Source organism: Carassius gibelio, chromosome A6 (assembly GCF_023724105.1).
Source record: "Carassius gibelio isolate Cgi1373 ecotype wild population from Czech Republic chromosome A6, carGib1.2-hapl.c, whole genome shotgun sequence".
Taxonomy (NCBI): Eukaryota; Metazoa; Chordata; class Actinopteri; order Cypriniformes; family Cyprinidae; genus Carassius; species Carassius gibelio.
The window spans coordinates 8,575,655-8,596,710 of record NC_068376.1 but is presented as its reverse complement, the minus strand read 5'-3'; the positions used below and the strand labels follow the sequence as shown (position 1 = coordinate 8,596,710).

At 37.8% G+C, this 21,056-nt stretch overlaps 1 protein-coding gene and 1 long non-coding RNA gene across 5 annotated transcripts in view; one reads left to right on the top strand and one right to left on the bottom strand.

Moving 5' to 3' along the window:
* Positions 1 to 28: 28 nt before the first annotated feature.
* LOC128015403 (transmembrane protein 198-B) overlaps positions 29 to 21,056 on the bottom strand; it is a 31,819-nt gene continuing 10,791 nt past the window's right edge. For all 3 annotated transcript variants that reach the window (XM_052599218.1, XM_052599217.1, XM_052599219.1), the window contains 4 exons: positions 8,536 to 8,810; positions 6,635 to 7,216; positions 5,258 to 5,460; positions 29 to 1,646 (listed from right to left, as the gene is read on the bottom strand). In XM_052599218.1, the coding sequence (XP_052455178.1) occupies positions 1,491 to 1,646; positions 5,258 to 5,460; positions 6,635 to 7,216; positions 8,536 to 8,701 (1,107 nt within the window). In that variant the 5' untranslated portion in view covers positions 8,702 to 8,810 and the 3' untranslated portion in view covers positions 29 to 1,490. The remainder of the gene's footprint in view (positions 1,647 to 5,257; positions 5,461 to 6,634; positions 7,217 to 8,535; positions 8,811 to 21,056) is intronic.
* Positions 19,823 to 21,056, top strand: part of LOC128015404 (uncharacterized) — a 4,058-nt gene continuing 2,824 nt past the window's right edge. Inside the window, exon 1 of one of the 2 annotated variants that reach the window (XR_008183894.1) lies at positions 19,823 to 20,020. This is a non-coding gene — a long non-coding RNA (uncharacterized LOC128015404). The remainder of the gene's footprint in view (positions 20,021 to 21,056) is intronic. The other variant, XR_008183893.1, reaches the window with a different exon arrangement.

Sequence of the window (21,056 nt, the reverse complement as noted above, 5' to 3'; positions counted from 1 at the left end):
ATAGAGAGATGAATCATAGATCACAAGAGACAGTGAATTCACAAAGTTTACCATAATAACCAGGCCCATACAAACACATGCTGTTGTACAGTGCAAAAAAAAAAAAAAAAACAGTTGTCAGATTGTCAAAGGTTTCATTGCATTAAGACTTTTTAAGAATACACTCCGTTATCAGACGGTAAGTTATAAAGAAAACATAACTAGGCATGTATAACTGAACAAACAAACTAATAAATACCACCATCCATCTACCTGTCGGGACTCAGAATCCCTTGAAAAGAAATTAATTAGAAATAAACCAATATCTAATAAATATGAGAGCCCATGTTGAAATGGATATACTAAATGTGCATTTTATGTACATAACATAGACTATTCTGCTTTGCAGAATTAAAAAAAAAAAGAGACACCATGGCAGGAACTGCTCATTTCTATTGTCTGTATGAAGATGGGCCTGAAAATGCACGGTGGAAAGGAAAATGGGGTTGTTTATGTCATGCAGTTTGCCACAAAGGATTGTGGGGATCTTTTAAGGAGGACATTTGCTCCTCAACCCTAATGTCCACCCTATATGTTTACTTGCAAAGTAGTTTTATACACAGCAGTAACTGAACACTCATGATGACATACATTTGCACTTGCATCCGAGGGGACAAATCTACAGTTTTTGCATCATCATTTCTTGTCCATGAGCTTTATAGATCTTCCCCCGAAATTCTAAAACATCCACGCTGTCCCTGAGTATCATCTTCGCTCTTTTCCTCCATCTTGTCCTCGTTCTTTTCATCACCAGGCATTCAGCTCTGCATCCCAGAGTGGACCAGGTGGCTCTGATCAGCAGTAATATGGCTCTTTGCCCTACAGCCTTTCTGAAAGAAGGCTAAGGAATAGATTCTCCTGAGAGAGTTTCTTAGTGGTGTCTCGAAGGCACCCCTGCTCGACGGTATTTGGTACAGTCCTGGGCTGGAATGCAGGATCTCACAGTACAGACACGGACTGGTGGAATCCACAGACTTTACAATGAAAGGAGGAACGGCTGACTTCAAAATAGCAGTCAGCGTTGTAGTACAAAGACAAGATTCAGCACCAACTGACGAATTTTTCACAAACAGAAATGCAATATCGGGAAACATTGATGAACGGGCAACACGCTAATTCACCACAGACGTTTTAAGAAAATTTGACAAAATGGTGACCAGATTTTTCTTTGTTTGGAGCACCTCATGATGGTTTCAGTATTAGGTGAACAGAATGCCACGTCTCAGGCACATGTTCAGGTAAAGTGTGTTAGTGTGATTGAGTGTGTTAAAGCAGCTCTTTAATACAACTGTGGTCTCGGAATGATGCGTCTAGTATTATAATTAGAAGTGCTTTCATTGTTGGTTTCGAATGATGTGGAGACCCAAGCCTCAGTGTGTGCAGGACCCAGGGTCAGGGCAGCACCGGATTTGAGTGTTTGTGTGTGTGTTTTTGTCAAGAAGTGACTGTGGTCAGACTCGAACATGTGGTCCGACCCCAGAAGTGAGGGGGACCCTGGATCCACAGTCATAGTCCATGTCCACACTTGTGTGACCCGCAGTCATCAGTCCACCCACAGGATAAGCACGTCCATCCACCTGTCTGTCCCGAAAACTCTGGATGTAGCTCTGCCAGAGAGAAAAACACATAAATAGGAAAAAACTATATTTATATTACTAAATTATAAAATAAAAAAAAAGGCTAAAGTTACTTTTGTAAGTAAATGTGTGTCTTTCAGAGATGTCAGGTTACGTTTTTCCAGCTTTGTAGGACAAAATGTTTCACAAAATGTCATGGTTAAAGTTAAGACTACGGTAATTATGAATTGCTTGAATTCAGAACAACAGAATTCAATGGTAGTCACTGAAGTTAATTTGTCACAAATTTTCAATATTTTAAATGTTAAACAATTTTTAACTATCACACGCAAGTTTATAATCATATCAGTTTATGTTGCAATGCATATAATCTAGGAATGTAACAGTTCACTCAACGATTCATTTTCACTTGATTTTCTAAAAAAAATTGTTAAAATGAGTTTGAAGACATAATACAGTACATGAAAAGGTGTTGTTTTATTAGGCTATTGCTGCACCTTTCTTTGTGAAACTGAAATATAACAAAACTAATTTGAAATTTTATTAAGTTACACAAATCTTAACTCTTAATATGAACAAGGATTTGTCTGTGCTCTTTCCTTTTAAAATTAGAGGCAACCACTGGATTTTAACCATGATCCAAACAAAGAGGCAGAATACATGCAGCATGAGCAGTTTTTAATCTAAATTACACTGTATAATTTCAAAATTTGAAGCAAAAACAGAATGGTCTGACTTTAGTTTTGTGAAACTATACTACATAAAACATATCTGAACGAAACCGCAGACGTGCTGAATGAGACGCAGATACACTCTCTGACAGCAGGTGGCGCTTAAGAACAGCAATGATTCAATGTTTCCTGGGTTACCGCTTGTAAATAAAGCAGAGCTGCTTATAAACACTACTGTAATATGCATTGTTCAGAGGCAAGATGAAAAGAAAATACACGTAAACTTTTCTAAAGATAGTCAGTTCCCCTCAGAGATACATTCATATAAACTCCTACTCTATAATCTTATCGTTTGTGTGGATTTATTTTATTATTCAAACCTACATGCTATGTTGAAAAAATGCATGATTTCCCTCATTATGAACTTGAAAGCTGCGATAATTATTAAACCATGGGATATAGCTACACACACTACCCCACCTATATTTAGGACCTGACTAAATATAACTCTATTACAGAGATTTGTAAAATAAAATACCCCTACTTTTTCAAAGCTTTTTTTTTAGGCCTGGAATTTGCTGTTTTAAAATTGCATGGCATTTCCAGGTTATTCGTGGCGCAGACCCTAAAAGCATTTGATGCACGCTCTTAATCACTTAAACTGGTCCACCAATGTGATTGCGCAAATGCTCCGTTACCTTTCCTTTCTGTAATCACATGCTGTATCCGTTACCCCGTTTTGTTCTGGGACCTTGCAATTTACAAATTAAGCACTTTAATATATATATATATATATATATATATATATATATATATATATATATATATATATATATATATATACAGTATTGTTCAAAATAATAGCAGTACAATGTGACTAACCAGAATAATCAAGGTTTTTAGTATATTTTTTATTGCTACGTGGCAAACAAGTTACCAGCAGGTTCAGTAGATTGTCAGAAAACAAATGAGACCCAGCATTCATGATATGCACGCTCTTAAGGCTGTGCAATTGGGCAATTAGTTGAAAGGGGTGTGTTCAAAAAAATAGCAGTGTCTACCTTTGACTGTACAAACTCAAAACTATTTTGTACAAACATTTTTTTTTTCTGGGATTTAGCAATCCTGTGAATCACTAAACTAATATTTAGTTGTATGACCACAGTTTTTTAAAACTGCTTGACATCTGTGTGGCATGGAGTCAACCAACTTGTGGCACCTCTCAGCTGTTATTCCACTCCATGATTCTTTAACAACATTCCACAATTCATTCACATTTCTTGGTTTTGCTTCAGAAACAGCATTTTTGATATCACCCCACAAGTTCTCAATTGGATTAAGGTCTGGAGATTGGGCTGGCCACTCCATAACATTAATTTTGTTGGTTTGGAACCAAGACTTTGCCCGTTTACTAGTGTGTTTTGGGTCATTGTCTTGTTGAAACAACCATTTCAAGGGCATGTCCTCTTCAGCATAGGGCAACATGACCTCTTCAAGTATTTTAACATATGCAAACTGATCCATGATCCCTGGTATGCGATAAATAGGCCCAACACCATAGTAGGAGAAACATGCCCATATCATGATGCTTGCACCTCCATGCTTCACTGTCTTCACTGTGTACTGTGGCTTGAATTCAGAGTTTGGGGGTCGTCTCACAAACTGCCTGTGGCCCTTGGACCCAAAAAGAACAATTTTACTCTCATCAGTCCACAAAATGTTTCTCCATTTCTCTTTAGGCCAGTTGATGTGTTCTTTGGCAAATTGTAACCTCTTCTGCACATGCCTTTTTTTTAACAGAGGGACTTTGCGGGGGATTCTTGAAAATAGATTAGCTTCACACAGACGTCTTCTAACTGTCACAGTACTTACAGGTAACTCCAGACTGTCTTTGATCATCCTGGAGGTGATCATTGGCTGAGCCTTTGCCATTCTGGTTATTCTTCTATCCATTTTGATGGTTGTCTTCCGTTTTCTTCCACGTCTCTCTGGTTTTGCTCTCCATTTTAAGGCATTGGAGATCATTTTAGCTGAACAGCCTATCATTTTTTGCACCTCTTTATAGGTTTTCCCCTCTCTAATCAACTTTTTAATCAAAGTACGCTGTTCTTCTGAACAATGTCTTGAACGACCCATTTTCCTCAGCTTTCAAATGCATGTTCAACAAGTGTTGGCTTCATCCTTAAATAGGGGCCACCTGATTCACACCTGCTTCTTCACAAAATTGATGACCTCAGTGATTGAATGCCACACTGCTATTTTTTTGAACACACCCCTTTCAACTAATTCAACTAATTGCCCAATTGCACAGCCTTAAGAGTGTGCATATCATGAATGCTGGGTCTCATTTGTTTTCTGAGAATCTACTGAACCTACTGGTAACTTGTTTGCCACGTTGCAATAAAAAATATACGAAAAACCTTGATTATTCTGGTTAGTCACATTGTACTGCTATTATTTTGAACAATACTGTATATTGTTATTATTAGTTTCCATAAACTATAACATTCATTTTATGAACTCTAAATGTTTTTGGTAGACCTTATGTGTATTTAAATGTCTTAAACCTAAAACAAAGATTATGTGGTTGAAAACACTGAACAGTTGTGATAAATGACAGGTGCTAAGCAAGTCTCTTTTCTGTCTCAGTGCCAGTCAAAAAGCAGATTTAAATTCAGCAGTTGAACACGACGTACTAAATGTTTTAATTACACTGGTGTGATTCTACAAGTCAGGGACCAACCTTGAGTGATCATTACACATGCAATCATTGTGTAAAGGGGTTAAATATATTATCCATCCAGATAATTAGAAAATTAACTAGGCTGATAAAAACAGTTGACAAAAAACAATTAACTAAGGGGACATTCTTTTGCACATAATAGGTTGCGGTGGTATTTTTGTCACCTTCAAATTGATTTCAACTCTTAGAGCAAGCAGGAATGTGTAGGATGATGTGTGTGGACTCACAGGAGAAAGCACATCTCCATCAAAGCGTCGTATAGGGTTGGGTTTCCTGCGGTAGGCGGGCTCTGGGTGCAGGGCTTTGGCGGCATGTGTGTGGTTTGAGTTCTGCGGCTGCTTCTTCTTTTTCTTTCTGCTGCTCTCCCTCCTCTCCTCTTTCTGACGAATACGCATGAGCTGAACTCGCCGCTGCTGGCGACTGATCATCACTAAGAAAGAGAGAGAGCACATTGCATAACAGCAACATACATATGGAACATTATGTTTTATTTATTAAAAAAATGTAAACGGTCATCATTCATGTACATTTATGACTTGCATGCAAAACATTTTTTTTGTCGATTGCCCCATGTTTGCACAGAGTATATTAACATGCACATTGGCTTTCTTGTTATTGCAATAAATTTGCTTAAGATATGAAAGCGTTGTTCATGTTTACATGCACTGTGTTAGCCGTGTTACCAAGCTGCATTTTTATGTCGATCCACCAGTAAGCTGCTTTTCCCACACTACCTTTACTTTAGTTATCGGTTCTTCTCTTTACTCATGCACACTTTCCAAAAACCTACATTTGTGTTTACATGTCTACATAAGCCACATGCTCTGGCACAAACCCAGGTGTAACACTTTCTCATAATCCCTTAAAATGGCAAAAATAAGAAATATTACTACTTTAATAATACTATTTTACTATTTAATTTTATTTAAGAAAAATAAAAATAACTACTACAACAATATTTTATTGATGCTTCCAAAACACTAAAAACACTGGATCATGAGCTGCATGTGTGTAAAGAAACACAGTGCCACACTTTGCTCTATAACCTGCTTTGTGTATATTTGTTTACTTAAATCACAGCCTTTACTATTTGATAATTGCACTATGCCGTTAAAAACAGTTTTGATTTTATTTAGATGAATCATTCAGCCCTAGTATAGACTACTTATATGGTCCTTTTGTTGTCATGTTTGGAGTTTGACAGCATCTTTACTCATTCACTTTCAAAAGAGCCTTTTGCATGTTTTATTAAACTTCTCCTGTGTTCCATGGAGGAAAGAAAATCATAAAGTTTAGAAATGATGTGAGGGTAAAATAGTGCCAAACTGTTTGGGTGAACAATTTCTTTAAGATAGACTTTATAAACCAATCAGTGCACACACAACTTTACTGTACTGGAAACAGACAGACAAAGAGAGCCGATGCTCTGCTCTGCATGATTGTTTCTGTGATCATTAGTCACACAGGCCTGAGAGCACACCAACAGACAGGATCCATCTGCTGTGCTGCACACATTCATACGACCTTCTCTCCCTCTCCGGTACAGTAAATCCACAAGAACAGTGAGCCATATAATCTAAATACTCTGTTGGTCCCTGACTCACCCTTCGTGTGGGAGTAGCCCTCTGCTGTCACTTTCCATTGCACCAAAACACCCAGCAGGGCGAGAGCAGGCCAGGCTCCCAGGACCACCCACGTAGTCCAGCACACTGGTTCCCGGGGGCCCGTTTTCACCCGCTCGTAAATATACCTCACCAGAGCGAAGAGCTCCACGAAATAATCTGTAGCCACGACTATCACTGCAGCCCCAAACACAGCTGTGGAGAGGGTGGTGAAGCATCTCTGCCACTGCAGGGTGAGGACGGCGAACAGCATGCCCAGCCCCAGCAGGACACCCAGGGGCACCCATACTGACCGCGGGGGGTTGGACGACAGCTCCTCCATTCCTATCATGGTCCCGATACCCACCAGCAGTCCAAGGAGCAGCCCCACCATGAAAAGTCCAACGCTGCGTACCAACATGGTCACTAGGCCACACAGGGTGCCAATGCCCAGGCCAATGCCCACGCTGGCCTCAACGCTCAGCTGTGTGTCCAATACTCGCTCTTTGTAACAGAGCAGGAAGATGATTACAGAACCGAACATGAGCCCCGTCAGGAAGAGTACAGCCTTAAAACAGCGGTAACCTGAAAAGGGAAAAAGAACTGGAGGTGAGAACTGAGTGAGTGAAAAAAATGTGAGAAAGAGTGAAGGATGTAGAAGAAAAAGATACAAATAGCTAGATGGAAATTCATGCAGTGGCTGATTTCACAGCTCAAGAATAGCACAATAGTGTGAGAGCATGTTTCTGCTCAGTTTATTAGCAGTTCAACACTTTCCAATGTTGTCAGTGAACAAAAAAATCCAAAACAATATGGAAAATTGACTTTGAGAATGAATTACTCGGGACCTTTCATGTATAATACTGCCAGCTCTACACCATGGTAAAACTTCTTTTACAGATTGATAAAAAAACATAAGGGAAAACCAAAAACCAAGTTTAGGAGACATAGCATTATTTATTTTATATATAATTGCTTCAGGTGAATTTATGCATCAAAATATTACAATGTAGATTATAATAATTTGTTAACTAAAATTATAGTAAAAGTATAAACTATCAATCAGTGGGTAGAAGGCATGTAGTACATTGTGTGCAAAGTTTTGATAAAAATCATGTTATAAAAAAAAAAACTAAGAAATTCATAGATCAAACATGACACAGTGTGATTTTTATATTATTAACAATGTTAATAAATTAAATTGTTTTTAAACGTTAACTTTAAGCAAACATTAATTGACGGCAATCTAAAATTTAAAAGTAGAGGAAATAGGCATGCAAAATGAAATATTCAACATCGACCAATACTTATAATATACAGATGATATAAGATTTTTTTTCCCTCCCATTTATAAGTATAATACATTATGCAACTCTACTACCCAGTAATTCAGAAATCATCATGATTATTAGGTTACAACTATGAGCATATTAACACATGATCACCCACATTTTCTAATCAATGTCCATTAAACGCTATTGTTTGCATTTCTGATTCATGATAGGGAAGACTTAAAGGTACAATATCAAAAACATCCATTAAATTCTACAAATTCTACATGACAGCTGATGACTAACAAGAAAAGTGGACTTTAAGGGGGAAAAACAAATGGTGCAAAAGAGTGGAATATGTCCCCTTTAAATCTGTGCCCATCTCATGTAGAGTGCAGTACAGTTATACAAACCATGACCTTATTTAGAACCTCATTAAATATTTAAAAGTGGGGAAAGTTTTAGAATAAGAGCATGGCTTTGACACGGAAATAGACAAAACAAATTGAAAACCCCCACTATAACCCTGACAAATAAATGTAATAGTGATGGACTGTTTGAGATCACATGCCATCTATAGGTTTTAACCTATAACAATAATTATGTATAAGTAAACATGAAAACTCAACTCACCAAAGAAGCAATAGATTATTCCGAAGAGACAGCACATAGAGCAGACCACTGAGGGGACCACCTCATAACTTCGCCCCACTCCATTACAAGGCTCCATCTGCTCTGGTCCAGCTTCTCTTGAAGGAGGGGCCAGCTTAAGGGCAAGGGTCTGCAAGGTGGACGTCATGGTGACTGTAGTGTGCTGGATGGAGTAAACAGGTTGTAGGGTGGGGGTGATTGAGGGAAGGGGGAGGGGCTGGGAAATCAGGGTACACCTCGAGTCCACATAGATCCACCTGTGAGAGAGAGATAAGAAAATAAACGTTGGGGGCCATCTTTTTGAAGTGCCTCTTGGGCATCCAAGTGCAGCTCCTATCTCTTTGAATGGGTAAACATCAAAATCTCCAAAATATTTCACTAAGTTTAGGATTACATTTCATATTTGAAATTCACCAAAGGAATCGGACAACATCTGTGTCATAAATGTTTTTTCTTTTGCTCAAATAGCGTTATAAAAAGCTTATTTCTCAAGCTAGATCAGCCAGTGCGCATGCACAGACCTAAGAGCACGTCTCAGAGCGCTAATGGTTTCTATAGCAACCGGGACTTCTAACGGCAGCTGTAGTTGACAGGGTGACTTTACCGATAGGCTCTTTCATTCAGAAGGCGGGGCTTCCAGTGATTGAGTGGCCATATTGAGCATTGCAAATTTTTCCCCATTCAAAACAATATAAGTGACATGTCTTGGGTATTCTATAGTCTTTGGTTGTATTCAACTTTGCTGCATTCATAGTTTCACACTGCAGGAAAATGTGGCCCAAATCAGATTTTTTGTTCATATGTGACTCAGTTCATTTCGTTTCATAAGAATGTAAACAGCACAAACATGGAATCTGATCTTTTGGGCCACTTCCATATATGGTACTAAATCTGATTCAGGTCAGTCTGATGTTTTGCTACGCGACCGCAGTCTTAACAGCCAAAATGGAATTCATGCAACTTTTACATCACTTTAGATTGACATTTGTCATAATTTTGCGCTGTCAGGATTCACTTCAAAGATTTTACATACCGGTATTTCTTCGATCACTTGGTGAAGAGACAAGAGATGTTAATTCACTGTGTATAAAATATATTTATGGTCTCCTCATCCTCATCCTGCTTATCGCCAACTCATGAATTAGCTGGCTTTCACTTATAAATGAATGCGCAAACAGTTACGTAAACAGTTACTTAAGTGTCTTTTGTGTTTACTTCAGTATGACAGTGCACTTCAGGCTATCTTAAAAATGTACCAACAGAAAGCAGTTAAGATTTGCTACATAAAATATAGAAAATCCAACAAGGCCTATATCTAGCACATTATTCAAATTTTACAGGTTTATAATAATCCTCACTCCACTCCTAATCCATAACAGATCAGAGGTTTCCCCCTTCTTTCTGTTTACTCTGTCTCCTGAATTTAACTATTATGTGTGAATCTCCTCGGAAAGGATTTTGGGTCATGTAAGGCTGACTCTATGATATTTAAATCCACAATTCACTCACAGAAGTTTGCGTTGAAAGAATGCCTGAAAACAATGCTTGAAAGGACAATTATTTAATAAAAATCAGACATTGTTATAGCAGTAAATTGACTACTATAGTTGATTAGTAAAAGTGAATCATTTAATGACTAAATCAAGAAAAAAAACTTTGTCTCTTTTAAAGCAGTGCCAAATTAGCCATAGAAGCGGTGCTGCTTTTTTCCCATTCTGCAGTGTTATATATGGCTGTGCTGTTTCTGAATGCAGAGACGCATCGTACGAAACGCGTCTGATCTGGTGGGCATGGCCCTAAACCAACTTAATTATACAGGGCTTCCTTGAGACGGACTAGTCAACTAGTCATTGAGAAAAGCCACTGAGGAGTAGATTATGAAACCATAGTGTTGTATATCCCTAGCCCATAATTCCCCTGAAGCCAGTCCGAGTTGAACGTGAGAACATTCTTCATTCGCTTACACTCCCTGCCTATTTTCTCTACTGCTCTGTCATACAAAACACATGCCTTAGTAATTATGTTTAACTTGGGGATAATCAAAGCTTGGTTTACATCAAGCCCTCACGTGGCAGAGGATCCCTGCCAAACCAAACTGCAATCTGACACAGAGAGAAAGACAGCCATGCTTTCCTCATTGTAAATCAACAGATCACCCTATCCAGTCAGAAGTCCAACAATAATGACCTTCCACTTCCTGTCTGTGACCATAACAATGAAAGGATGCAAACCTTACTGGCTCAGGGCCAGGCAGTATAAACCAATACAAAAGGCAGCCTCCTCCTCCATAGCAACAGACCAGTAGCCAATCAGAGTCATTCTAGCTTGTTGAACCTGAGGAACTAAAATGAACTGACCACCATAGCCTCATTCATGCTTACACAGACATACACTACCGCTCTCCTAAATGCTTGAACTCACATCTGGCTACACAAGAAGCCACTAAGTCTAATAAAATCACAGAGTCCAAGTTTGACATGTAATGACAGTTAGAGACTGACAAATGGGAAAATGTTTGGGGAAGACCGATGATTTTACTCATCATTTTTAATGGAGCGTGAAATGAGAAGTGTTTAGATAAAAAATAAAAAAAAGTAAAGATGCAAAAAAAATGATCACCAACAACAGTAAATGTTGTTCTTCTGAACTTTCTATGCATCAAAATATTCTAATAAATGTATCATGGTTTCACAAAATATATGAGGCAGCACAACGGTTTTCTCTACATTGATATTGATAAGAAATGTTAATTGAGCACTAAATCAGCATCATGTGACACTGAAGGCTGCTTAATTTAGCTTTGCCATCACAGAAATGAACTACATTTTAAAACCGATAACAGTTATTTTAAATTGCCATAATAACAACTCACAATATAGCTTTTTGACTTTTTTTTTATGAAAAAATGCATCCTCGGGGAGCATAAGAGACTGACTTTGCTCATGTGCAAAGTCACATTTTATTTTAAGGTCCAATTTTTGCTATTAACAAAGCATTAACTACAACTTTTGCCTCAAACTATTTTGCTGCTTATTAGTAAGGTAGTTGTTAAATTTAGGTATTGGGTAGGATTAGGGTTTATGGCAATGCAGAATATGTGCTTTATAAGTACTAACAAACAGCCAATATGTTAATAATAGGCATGCTAATAAGCAACTACTGTAGTTAATACTGAGAATGGGTCCCTATACTAAAGTATACCGTTATCTCCATTCTTCTACTGGGCTCTGGTGACGGTGAAATGAGTTAAACTGCTGTGAATTCTGATACTTTCTGATACTTTTCTTACTTTACAGAGGTTACCTGAGGTCACAGGGGTGACCACATTCAAATAGACAACAACTCTTTATTGGTCATGGTGATTGATCATGACCTCTTAAGAGTTTTGTCCCGCCTGTTGTTGGCCAGTGAGATGGACACTGTAAACGTGGTGACATAATCTGACACAGCTGTTAGGTTTGTCTGGCTTCAATTTGTTCTATTGTTTCTGTTTGCCTTCCTTTTGCTAAGTTCATATCCTCCCACTGTATTTTGCTCCTCCTCCCTTGCTGTTCTTCTGTAAAACTCATTAATTACTTTCATCTGTGGTCATTTACCTCAACTTGCACTTCTTTCCATTTAAGGCTTAGCGTTCCCCATCTTCAATTCCTGAAGGTGTTTTAGTGGATTCGGACACCTGTGCTTCAGTTTCTGACCTTAACGCATTTCGATTAACCTCACAGTCACACTCTTGTGTTTATCTGTCCTCCATAGCAACAACATAATCAGATTACTGACAAACACTATGATTCATCATCCGCTGGTCCAACATTAGCCACCCAGTACATTCTATCTCAGATAGCATGTTCAAACACCCATCCAATTCATCTTTCACCATTTTATGTAAAAGCTGAGCACTCAATGAGATTAAATTTATTTGTTTTGTTCATTTTCCCTTACATACCCATAATTCCAGTAAACTGAAATAGACCAACCTTCCCCCAAAACAAAATAAATAAATAAAAAATGCATAACATCCAACCGGGAGATGAGTGGCTGTTCTGAATGGAAGTCAATGAGGAGATGCACCATTGTACACTTGATAAACTGCTTTAGTGCAAATGTAGCTAAACACTTTACAGATGGAGATGCTGCCACCTCCTCCAAGAAATTATCTTGTTTTAACCTTTCAACTTAAAGGGTTAGTTCACGAAAAAATTAAAATTATGTCATTAATAACTCACCCTCATGTCGTTCCAAACCTGTAAGACCTCCGTTCATCTTCGGAACACAGTTTAAGATATTTTAGATTTAGTCCGAGAGCTCTCAGTCCCTCCACTGAAGCTGTGTGTACGGTATACTGTCCATGTCCAGAAAGGTAATAAAAACATCATCAAAGTAGTCCATGTGACATCAGAGGGTCAGTTAGAATTTGTTGAAGCATCGAAAATACATTTTGGTCCAAAAATAACACAAATTTCAACTTTATTCAGCATTGTCTTCTCTTCCGGTTCTGTTGTGAGCGCGTTTACAACACAGCAGGGGCTCTGCTGACATATGATGCTGCTGACGTGTTATCTTTGTTATTGGTTGCACCAGAAAAGTTCTTACGGGTTTGGAAACGACATGAGGGTGAGTCATTAATGACATCATTTTTATATTTGGGTGAACTTAGACTTTGATATGCTTAGCATATGACAATATTCACAATTCACTAGTCTGTAAGGCCATTTATGAAAACTAAGCTACAAAAATAAAATAAAAAATTAGTGTCATTTAGAATTTCACGTTTCTGACATTAAAACCATGAAGACATTTACATACTTTTTCCCACTTATCAAATCAACGCCTATTCAGTATTCAGTAACTAGCTTTTTTTTGATGAGTGACAGTGAGAACTACACTGGCACACAGAGTTATATTAACAAGTCTTAAAGATACATTAGTGGGTGGTAGGTTACACAAAAATGCAAATTCTGCCATCATTTACTCACCCTTCAAGCCGCTCCAAATTTAAATGTATTTCTCTTTCTGCGGAACAAAAAAAATGTTGAAAAATTTGGATAACCAAACAGTCGCTGCTCCCCCTTTGACTTCCACAGTATTTGTTTCATACTATGAATGTAAATGGGGGAGCTGTTTGGTAATCAACATTCTTTAAAACATAGTCTTTTATGTTCAACAGAAGAAAGAAACTCATACAGATTTGAAACAACTTGAGGGTGAGTAAACAGAAATTTCAGATTTAGATGGACTATTCCTTTAATACTAAAAGTCAGAGAAGGTGTAACGCAGGGTCATTCAAATCTTGTCCTGGAGGGCCAATGCGTTGCAGAGTTTAGCTCCAACCTTGATCAAACTCACCTACCTGTGATTTTCTAATGATCCTGAAGACACTGATTTGCATGCTCAGGTGTGTTTGATTAGGGTTAGAGCTACACTCTGCAGCGCATTGGCCCTCCAGGACAAGATTTGAATAACCCTGGTGTAACATAATCAGGTAAATCAAAATAACCTTTTAGTTTATAGGTGGTCTTGTATGTGGGGGGGGGGAAAGTAAAAGTTTTCACTACACATTATTGTAGCCAAAAGAATTTCACAATAATATTATTGCGATATATATAGACCTTTTAAATAAATAAATGACGCTATTAGTCAAATTTATCTTTGACTTCTTCTCATGTTATTGATAGGTGGCAACTAGCTTTAAGGTGCAATACCACCACTCATTATGTTGGAGTCAACCAGATAAATTACTATCACTGGATCATTAACGATATTATCATATGTGTAGAATTAACATCATATAATAATAAATCTTTTTTAAATAATAACAGTCAATACTGGAATATGTCCCCATTGAAAAACAAAAGGGCAACTGATTCCAGACTGATTCTCGCATGAATAATATGCCATAGTCATTTGTTTGTACGTGTTTGATGATGTACTGAATGAGTGGCACTATGTGAGTGGTATTTGATAGCAGAAACCGATCCGGTACCACCTGCTACACCCCCTACAAGCTGTCCTGTCTTACCCAGCAGCAGGGCCTTGTCTGTGGGCTACGTTCTCTCACGACTCCCTTAGTCACCCACACCCAACACCAATAATCTATGAAGTAACCCACCTACAGCACTGTCAGCATGCGTTGGCTGGAGATTACATTGTGAGTATGTGTGTGCGTGCTTTAGACAGTGTCGTGTTTGGAAAGCATTCAGTTTGTGAATAATTTGGCTGATAGGTTGAACAGTGTGTATGTTCATCAGAGTACAGGGTTCTAGGGAGATGCATCACCCTTCTACAAGATCATAGTGTTCTCTTACTGTATCGCATATCTTATCTAGCCTCTAGAGTTGTTTGTCTTCTTTGCCAACTTTCTTTCCAGTTTTGCTCATGGACTCAGACTCAAAGTTCTGGACTCAAACTGTCGGTTTTGTTCCAGTACTGTGTACTAGTCTTAGTTTGCTGCAGAATGTCAGAAAATCATCTGTCCAGCTGGAAGCTTAAATCACATCCTCACAAAGATGCCAAAAAGTACACCTCATCTTTTCCTTTTACAAACATTTTCTCTGTTTCAATCGATGTAAAAACCAACCCGATCTCATGGCAATTCGTTTTTCACAATGTGGCTTATTTGTACCACACTCGTACCAATTCATACGATTGTTGCCAAATCGTACATATTTTACGTTTTGCACAATTCGTATAAATTTGTACGAATGACCTACACCTAACCCCGCCCCTAAACCTAACCGTCACTGGGGTCGTATAAAATCGTACGAGTGAGGTCGTACAAATTCGTACGAATAAGCCACCTCGTAAAATAAGTACGAATTGGTCGTGAGATAGTGTTGGTAAAAACACATACAAACACTCGTTTTTGCAAAGACATGGAAGCAGAATCTCCTTCACACATTATATAGATAGCGCCCAACACACCACAACCATCACCATAATGATAACCCACCACTAGCTGATTTTTCTATTTTCATGAATCGGAACAGGCTGCTACTAAAATAGTCTGCCGTCTCGTCCAAACCCTGCAGGGGCTGTTTTTCTTTCATCCCATTGCGGTTTGGACACTGCCAAACACCCAGCGTGGAGTTACAGAATTCCACTCCGGAAAAGATCACTGTGAGTGAATGTGTGTGTGTTTGGGGGGGGGGGGGGCGGGGGGTTGTGAACCTGGAACACTGCCAGTGGAAGAAAGCTGGGTAGAGAATAGAGAGAACAGAATAAAAAAGGAGGAAAAAAAATAGTGATGAAAGGCAATGAGCAAGACAGGACCGTGGTGATTTTTTAAAGAGTGTAAGAGACTTAGAGGGAAATATAATGTGAAGAATAAAACAATTAGGAAGAGGGTGAAAGTGTGTGTGGGGAAGAATAAGAGATCTCCCTCTTGCATAACTCCTTCATAATGGATCAGTCACGCTCTGCTCATTCTGTTCATGTGTCGCCTGCAATATCTGCTGACGTAGGCTGAAAGGAACCCACAGCCTGGTTGTGCAGAGAACTAGAAAATGGAAACAGATGAAAGATTTCACAACTCTTCAGACGGAGTTTTACAAAGCTGACCAAAATGCATGAATGTGGACAAGAACTTATTTTAATAACAAGAACAAGGAAATTAACCTCCTGCTGTAGTTTCAAACAAACAAACTCTGGGCCTCGCAGCACGACAAGACTTCAAAACTCTTGATACCATATGGCTTAGTATACAGGAAGGGTTAGAGCTAGTTATTTAGGGTTAATTTATATTTATATATATATATATATATATATATATATATATATATATATAAAACCCCAACAAGGAAAAACACAAAACTCATCGAACTACCAGTGAATAGTGAAAACAATCTGTCATTACAGAAACCTTGTGACTTCTGAATTGAATCCAGGTTCCTCTGGCGTCAGAGTTGTAATTGTACCCACAGGGATGTTCACGTGAACCAACTACAGTTAAAAAAGAGAGGTCACATCAATGGAAAATGAGTGAGACAAAAATGAAAAACAAATGCTTACTATAGGCTGTAATTTTTTTTTGATAAAATAAGAACAAATTTAGCATTTTGCTTATGCTGATGCATGGTTTTCAAGGCACCAAATTTGTCCAGTTTGGTGGTTACTTGATCTTTAAAGTAACAATGATGGACAACGTGTTAAATTTAATATCTGGTTGTCAAATGATTGTTCAGAGAAAACACTAAAAGGATAAAACCAGATCATTCCAGGGCAACAGGATGATTCAATGCACATGACATCTACCTGAAATGAAAGAAGAAAAAAAAAAGAAAAAAAAGAGAAAAAGAAAATACTCAGATTACAGCAACCTATTTCACTACAATGCTTGGCTCTGACAGGGAGCCAAACAAAAGCTATTGAGGTTATTCTACTACAACTCAACACAAATAAGTTATGGCATTGCTCAGACCACTGAATATCACAGCCAGCTAGGGAAGAGCTTTGTAGTAAACAGACTTGATCAGTGATGACGGGCTTTAGATGGGAATGCTACCAATCTAATAAACACAAGGACATCAGATCCATGGCACATTCAGTTTATATAAGGTTTCATAAAATCTGAATCAGACTGAAATACATTATTCTGTATCATTACAGTTTATTTTACAGCACTGCCAAATAATAACTAAATTGCAGGAAAACGGACATGAATAATTAGATTATTTTCCGGGAAAATCTATAAAGAATGGACATACTGGAGCCTATTCCAGTACAGTTTTGATGTCTTAAAGCGATAATTCACCCAAAATGAAATAATCATTTACACATCATCATGTTATTTCAAAACTTTTCTTCTGTTGAACACAAAAGAAGATATTTTGAAGGATAATGATAATCAAATAGCTTGGGAAAAAAAAAAAAAAAGAATCACAGGTTTAAAAAAAATATATTAAGCAGCAAGTTAAGAGTTTCCAGTACTGATAATAAATCGGCATATTAGAATGATTTCTGAAGGATCATGAGACACTGAAGACTGGAGTAATGATGCTGAAAATTCAGCTTTGCATCCAGGAATAAATTAGATTTTAATGTATATTAAAATAGAAAAACATTATTTTACACATCAATAATATTTCACAATATTTCATTTTTTCTGTATTTTTGATCAAATAAATGGAACCTTGATGAACATAAGAAACTCCTATTAAAAAAAAACATTAAAAATCATTCTGATCCTAAATTACTTTTACTCTCTACACAATAATTGGAGTGATTTTAATAACTTTCACGTACTTAAATTGAGCACCAAACACTAAGATTTTACAATTATTGGATTGGGACTTAGTATCAGCAGATTCGGATGATCCGTTCGGATCGGGGGCACAAAAACCTGATTGGGACATCTTTAGAATTTTTAAATGTTCTGTTGGCCGAACAATCTACACTAAGATTCTCAACAGAACAACTTTTCCAACTGACTGTACTTCCATCCCACAAACCCTTGCTTTCATTTGCATCAAATTAACATTGCCGTCTACCCTTGTTGTTTGTACACAACATGTCCATTATTTTTTCATAAATGACTATTTAAAATTAACAGACTAAAATTCCAGAAATTTCACATCCAATAACAAGTAACGGTTTTCATAGCACAATAGTGACAATGCAAGTGTGCTAGTTCAACAAGTGTGTTTGTGCACGCTGGTATTTACAGTAATAAGATTCTGCAGTACATGTGGCTTGTGTTGAGTGGATTATTAGAATTATGACCTCAATGCCTTCCACCCTCCCTGTACACTTTTTCTTAAGAGCCAACTTTATAACACCTGTCTTTTTAGCTCTCTTCTGTTGGGTTTATTCAGAGCTTAAGGAATGCCTCCACCTAACCACCTGTGACTTCGCTGCATACACCATTTAACTCCATCATTTTGTTCATTATTACCCTGTAATGCTATGAACACCGATCCTCAAACACCCATTTAGCCAACATGCAGAAATTACCACATAATCTGCTGCACAACCAACACAACTGTTACATAACATGGGGATAAACATTCAGACTGATTGAGATTTCTTAAAACAAAGTAATGAGTTCATTTTCCCTTTGTGCTGAGATTGCTCTTCATACTTGAAATCTCATCTTCTCATCATAAAATGGAAACATATATTTGTTAAGAGTTGGTGGACATCAAAAGAACACAAGTCTTTTGGTGATTTGCACATGGAACAAAGAGATCCCCATGTGGCACACACAATTGAGTAGGAAAGACTCTGATGTGACCAACTAGCTAGAGGCCTGCAGGACAATGGATCTGTCTGTTCATCATAAACTGCATCCGGGGTAAAATACTTCTCTCTGTTTCTGTGTTCATGGAATTTGAGCCAGCAAACAGAGCTAAACCACATCAATATCTGCAGCAATGTGTCAAATTATGGTGGTATAAACAACATGAGAAACTTGTTAAATGCATCCAATCATTGAAAATGGCCATGCAAAAATGAACACTAAAGATGTTCTTACAATATATGGATTCCTATTGAAATGACAGGATTTTGACTTAAAAGGCCTTATACGGTTATATGCACTTGATTATTGAATTGATTAAAAAAGGCACGTGTGTATTGAAGCCACGTCTCTTGAGTGTGATCCCTTATCTGATGTCCATATTGACAACCCAAATCAATGTGAATTAAACATTTATCAACATTAATTACGCTAACACCTGACAACAGACCAAGGCATAATCAATAATATACCAGGTACTAATCATAGTAACCTAAGCATAGCAATGATAAGCTCCCACCCATTCAAAAACACTGTTGGTGTCACACGATAGCTCTGCTAAATGTGACACGGTCTAAACAGGAACAGCCTCACCAGGCATGATGAATTAACTCTGATTCAATATGTGTGCTGACATTCAGGACAAATGATGGGGACTGTCCTGGGGGCATCATTTGTGCTGTGCCACTACTACTGTTTTACTGTACCACTGCAATCGAAGGGTGACATGTGCCAATACCAAATGTTCCCAGGGAACACAGGCTAAAGGCCAAAAGACACACATATAAAACCGTCAGCATCACACGTGCTGACAGTCACCAACTCTTTAAAGCAACAGTCGACAATTTTTTTGGATCACCATAATGATGGTGAGAAAGTAATAGACGGTTTAGAAAGATAAATGTGAACAGACTTGATATGGTATGTTTTGGTTTTTCATTGCATGTACCAACAATGCATGAGTACTCTGATGGGATCAGACCAAACAAATAAACTGAGGAGGCAACCCGTTCTCATCAGTCTGCGTATAAATAACACGACTTTACACTTTCTATTTGCGTGTAATGCATACGCCAAATGCCATTTTTGCGTGCATATGATACGCCAATCCTTCCCATTAATTTCGGTGGAGAGCAGATGCGTCCAAATAACACGCATCATCTTCAGCGGCAGTGACGTCACTAGCGTGGCTCGTTCAGTTCACCTGATGCGCGTACACCTTCAAACAGGTAAGCAAGGGTAAATATATTTTTTTATTCTTCTTTTTGTAATGATATCACGTGGTTAAGCGTATTGTTTTAATTATTTCAGTATTTCTGCATCACGTTAGACAGGGCCGTGTTTTTAAAGGGCAGTTTATGCTCAAATTATGGGTCAGTGGGCTGCTCAGCTAGCCTACCATTGTCATTAGCCTAAGCTAACCTGTACTGTTTATAGACCTGTTGCAGTTTTAAATAAATTTATGATGTGACATATGGATCTTCAGCTTTTAGACATGACTAATACAAGCACAACAAAGCACCCAACCCAATATCGCGTGATAATCGTGATCGTGTAAAAAGTCCACACATTTAGCATATTTTTACAATACTAGCCTAACTTTTGCTTGACCACGTCATGTGTAGCCAATACACACACAGTAACTACAGCATATTTACCATGCTTCTCCTACTGTAACCGTAGTTTTACTCTGGACTTTGTAACGCACATAACCATGACATTTACTATGGGTTTACCATAGTAACCATAGTTTTACTCTGGTATTTGTAGTTACTAACACACAATAACCACGACATTTACTATGGGTTTACCATAGTAACCATAGTTTTACTCTGGTATTTGTAGTTACTAACACACAATAACCAGGACATTTACTATGGGTTTACCATAGTTACCATAGTTTTACTCTGGTATTTGTAGTTACTAACACACAATAACCACGACATTTACTATGGGTTTACCATAGTAACCATAGTTTTACTCTGGTATTTGTAGTTACTAACACACAATAACCACGACATTTACTATGGGTTTACCATAGTAACCATAGTTTTACTCTGGTATTTGTAGTTACTAACACACAATAACCACGACATTTACTATGGGTTTACCATAGTTACCATAGTTTTACTCTGGTATTTGTAGTTACTAACACACAATAACCACGACATTTACTATGGGTTTACCATAGTAACCATAGTTTTACTCTGGTATTTGTAGTTACTAACACACAATAACCACGACATTTACTATGGGTTTACCATAGTAACCATAG